This window comes from Terrapene carolina, unplaced genomic scaffold (genome assembly GCF_002925995.2).
Source record: "Terrapene carolina triunguis isolate 2854851 unplaced genomic scaffold, T_m_triunguis-2.0 Scaffold34130, whole genome shotgun sequence".
In the NCBI taxonomy this organism is placed as follows: Eukaryota; Metazoa; Chordata; order Testudines; family Emydidae; genus Terrapene; species Terrapene triunguis.
The window spans coordinates 898-5,968 of NW_020698481.1; the positions used below are offsets into that span (position 1 = coordinate 898).

The window sequence follows — 5,071 nt, forward strand, 5'->3', positions numbered from 1 at the left end:
TAAACACATTATGTACTATGCTCGGAATGCAAATTAAGGGTATGAACTTCCAAAGATATATGATAAATCGGGATTATGTATGCAAGATAGGTCCCAAAGGACAGTATGCAAAAAGTAAAAAACAAAAACAAAAACAACGACAAAAACCCCAAAAGACTCCGACTCTTGCATTAATAATTAAATGTTAAATGAGCTATTTTTGAGAAATGTTGACATTGTCCCACAAAAATTCATCACACTTTAGTGAACAAATATTCACTAAATATTCCAGGTGTGGTCTGGAATTTGTTTCATTACCAGGAATAATTATGGCATATTGCAAACCTCTAGCCATTCATAACATGCACAGTGTCGGGTTATTATTTGCTACTAATATGTATTGATAGCAGCAAGGTTTGTGTAATACCGTTCTCTAAATAAAATATAGAAAGCTACAGGAAAGCAGTCACTATTTTGTTGTATACTATTTGTATCATATTCTAAGGTGAAAGGAATAGAAACACTGTGCCCAAATTCTATCCTGAAATACAGAGCTCACATTTAAGTTCATGAGAGTTGTGCCTGTGTATCTAAAGAAGGAATTGGGGCCATTATTTCATTGTGTAAACTGTACGGAATTTAATATTGTTCGAACACAATTATATATGGCCTAAAGATAAAACTCCTAAAGAGAATTATTTGATTAGCTATGGAAGACGTATATTGACAGCTAACATGCTGATAAAGAAAACTAACACCACAGTGAGGCAAAATATGAAATTAACTAACCTTTAATAACAACGGAAGAAGTACACAATACACTTCCTGCTTCATTGGACACTTTGCAGGTATATAAGCCAGCATCAGCCTGCCCTGCACTCTTAATTTGCAGAAGTATGGTGTTTTTTAGGAATGATATTTCACAATTAGGACTCTGATAGATCTCTTGATTGTTTTTATACCAAGCAATGGTCAGAGGCTGAGAACCAGAAACACGGCCCTCAAGTTTAAGGATGTTCCCTTCTGTTTCTTCTACTATTTCAGATAGTTTCTTTGTAAAACTAGGTGGAATTTTTCGTTCTGCAAGAAATGAACATATTCCTTAAATTCTAAAAATAAATTTTAAGATCAAATATTCAGTAGAAGACTTTTCAAGAAATACCTTTAATTAATATATGTTGTTAAAAAAAAAAAAATTTGTTATAAAAAAAAAAGGGATTTTTTTTTTTTTTTTTTTTAACTAAAAGTATGCAGAGAACACCATTCTTGGAACAGGAAAATCCACACTGCATAAATGGATGTGGAGTTTTGCTATTTAAAACATAGTAAAAAAATTATTTATACTGCTTTTAAGAAATATGCCTTTTTAAAACAAAATCAAGACCCTATGTATAAGCTACAAGAAACAAACCAGATTTTGTATAAACCATTTAAAATGAAAAAGTCTGTTAAACTTTCAAAGAAAAGTAGACTAAAGAAAACATTATCTCCTCTTCACAATTCTCCCCACACTTTCCTTCAAAGACCTTTCAATTCCTCCTAATACATACTTCAATACACATTTTCTAATCCATACATTGAAAAGATGGTCTCAAACTTATCTAGCAACAAGATGGCTTATTTATTTTAGATATAAAGGAATTCATACACATGGATCAGTCAATACCTTTAATACTAAGTTGAGCTGCGCAAGAGTCCTTTCCAACTTCATTGCTAGCATGGCATGTATAGGTTCCAGAGTCTGCATTGTCAATGTTCAGAACTGTCAAATAAGCTATGTTGTCTACATAACTAATGTGGTACTTTCGTCCAGTCCGTATCTCTTGGTTATTTTTTGCCCAAGTGACCTTAATTGGTTGTGTTCCTGATATGTGGCATTCAAAGTCAGCACTATCCCCAGCAAAAGCATCCACGGGTGCAATTGGGATGTCAAACAATGGAGGATTCTTCCCTTCTACAGGATGAAAGAAACAAAAAAACACATATAGCTTTTAAAAGCTCAATTAGTTAAAACCATGTTGTTAAACAAATGTTGCACCTATTGTTTTAAGTTAAGATGGAAATTTTAAAATGACCTGGTGACATTAAAGGAAAATTATTTAATAACCAACCAACCTGTAAGCACAAGCCTGGCACTGGAAGAAGCAGTTCCAATAGCATTGGAAGCTGTACAAGTGTATTGCCCAGCAAGGCTCTTGTCAGTCTGCAAAAACTGGAGAGTTGCTACGTTATTTAAGAAGGAGGTTTGCACATTGTAGCTATCTCGGATATGTACGCCGTCTTTAGACCAGGATACTTCAATTGGTTCTGAGCCAGTTATGCCACAATCAAATGTAACTGGCAAGCCAGTAGTTTCATGAATGTCTCTCAATGTTCGTGTAAATGAAGGAGGAAATTTACGCTCTGCAAGGAAAGAAGTATTGCACAATGAAAGCTTTGGGAAGTTATCCAGCTTTGGTGAACTCTCCAGTAAGCACTGCCTAAAAAGATATTCTATTGTGATCTAGATTGGGTAGATTTACAAGAAGATACTGGACGATCCAGTTATTGTTTTTAACCAACTTGCCTAATATAAAACAGTAAGAGGCCCACAAAAGATCAAAGAGATTATATGCTAGACCATTTAGTTTGGGGATTGGTGTGAAGATAGGGCTCTGCCCAGGGATGCTAGGAAGAGTACAACCAGTTGCACCCTTCCTGTCTCATTGAAGTCCATGTTCCAAAGTTATAAATGAAGGCAGAACTTAGCCTTAACGTTTGATAATGGTCTCACATTTTCTACAGTGGAAAGAGCTAGAAGAATAACTGGGGACATGCCCTAAACTGAAGGGGAAGACACAGAAGCCTCTGTGTCTTAGAGAGAGCACAGGACAATTTCATGGAAATTTCTTCCCAGCCAGTCCTTTGATACTGAAAGGTAATAAATGCTGCAGGGCCTCTTGACATGGGTACTTTCTAACTGGTCATGTAAAGGCACTGGGTGTTTCTGAAAAAAGACTTTTCTTTCCTGAAACACCACACCCGAAGAAAGTAAACTTTTATTCTTGCTAAAATGAAATATTCACCTTGAACAGAAAGCAAAGCTGATGAAGAAGCCTCTCCAACACTGTTTTCTGCTTTGCAGGTATACTTCCCACTATCACCACTATCCACCTGGCTGAAAACCAAAGTGGCAACGTTGTTCTTAAAGTACATTTTAGAGGTAGTAGTTGCTCTTAGTTTTGTATCTCCTTTGTACCATGATACAATAATTTCTGGTGTGCCAGCAACTTGGCATTGTAATGATGCAGAATCCCCAACTGTCACCTGAACAGGTTCCAAGCGTGTAACAAAATAAGGTTGTTCTAAAGAACAAAGACACATCATTAGTACCAAAATTTAAATACCACAGTGATCATTAGTATAAAAAATATACTTTGTGGAATGAGGACACACCTAATACTGAGACTGCAGAGTGACAATTATCTTGCCCAGAATCATTCTCAATGTGGCAAGTGTATTGTCCCTGATCTTCTATTTTACTACTGGGAACTTCCAGAATGGCAGATGTTTCTGTGGTGGTGATGCTGCATTTTGCAGAATGAACTACTTTGTATCCATTTTTCTTCCATAAAACTGCAATCGGAGGGGTACCAGAATACGTGCATTCCAGAATTAATGGTTTTCCTTTCTCCACATTGAGATTATTCAGTTTTTTCACAAATTTGGCTGGTTCTACAGTGAACATTATGAAGATAAAAGTTAAAAGTTGACACCAAGAGATTTTTTTTAAAGAAATGTATGTAATTGCAAGCCGGACAAACCTTTTACAAAGAGCTGTGTTGTGCAAGAAACTTTGCCAGCCTCATTAGTGACCAGACAGGTGTAGTCTCCACTTTGGAGTGGCTGTACGTCAAACAGCTCCAGTTGTGCAACTGCATTTTCTAAGGAGATGTTGCATCTATGTCCCGGCACTAGTTCAACGCTTCCTTTGAACCATTTAACATCCAGTGGAGAGGTGCCTTTTAGGATACTAGTAAAAGTTATATTTGCCCCAGATAAAACTTGCAGGGGATCAGGTTTCTTCACGAAAGAAGGAGGTTCTAAAGACACACAGAAAAGACAAGTGCACTTTGATGAAGAGTAAAAGATTCCCATACGAAACACAGGTGAATAGACTCATAGACACAGACCCAAAAATGTAAGCAAGCCATAAAGAAAGTAGTTTATATCTGGAAGCTCTGCCTTGTTCTAGATACTAACCTCTAACAGTCAAATATGCACTGCATTCATCAGATCCAGCTACGTTAGTAGCTGTGCATGAGTAAGTTCCCATATCAGATTCCTTTAGTGTGTTCACTTTCAAAGAGCAAGTATTGTCTGAGAGAGTCGTCTGATACTTGTCTCCACTAGTGATCTCATGTCCGTCATGGAACCAGGAAACAGAAATAGGTGGTGACCCAGACACTTTGCAATCCAGCACAACAGAAGAACCAGAGAGACCATTAACTTCTTTCAGTTTTCTTGTGAAAGAAGGAGGTATAATGCGATCTGTATAGGATAAAACACAGCTATAAATATTACAAGAGTATAACTTAAAAGGGAGATGGTTTCCAGGCATCTAGCAGAAACACCACACTTTCCTTTGGCACATCTGAATTGGTGTCAGGGAATACTAAGAAGCATAATGTCCACCTCACGAGGCCTGAGGTACTGAGAGAAGATAAGAACGGGTTGGAGGATACTCTCTAAAGATGTCACTCCTCCTTCTGAGGGTCACCTTTCTCCTTTTATTTTTTCAATGCTTCCTCACAAGAAGAAGAACAGTATTGTACCATCTGGGACATGCAGACTCAGTTGATGAGACTGAACCTGAGCAACATCCTCATCTTTGTGACAGGTGAAAAATGTGATGAAGGATTCAACCTACTTCCTCCCTCCATGATCTCCACAACACCAGCGGGCCCACATAAGGTGCCTACGGTCACATTAGCAGTGAGTCTTCCCAGAGTGGCAGCAGCCTGACATGATACCAAAGGAAGCAGCGTGTTGTGTAACACCTCTTAAAGAAATGGTAAGAATCAAAGATAATTCACAAGTTAATCAACTAACC

General features: G+C 37.4%; 1 protein-coding gene across 1 annotated transcript; it reads right to left on the reverse strand.

Moving 5' to 3' along the window:
- Nucleotides 1–660: 660 nt before the first annotated feature.
- Nucleotides 661–4,985, reverse strand: LOC113405191 (titin-like). The gene is made up of 7 exons (XM_026646141.2): nt 4,222–4,985; nt 3,783–4,061; nt 3,415–3,693; nt 3,045–3,323; nt 2,095–2,382; nt 1,646–1,933; nt 661–1,059 (listed from the first exon to the last, which is right to left on the reverse strand). Exons 1-7 carry the CDS (start codon nt 4,577–4,579, stop codon nt 764–766), a joined length of 2,067 nt encoding a protein of 688 aa, XP_026501926.1. The 5' UTR covers nt 4,580–4,985; the 3' UTR covers nt 661–763.
- Nucleotides 4,986–5,071: the final 86 nt, after the last annotated feature.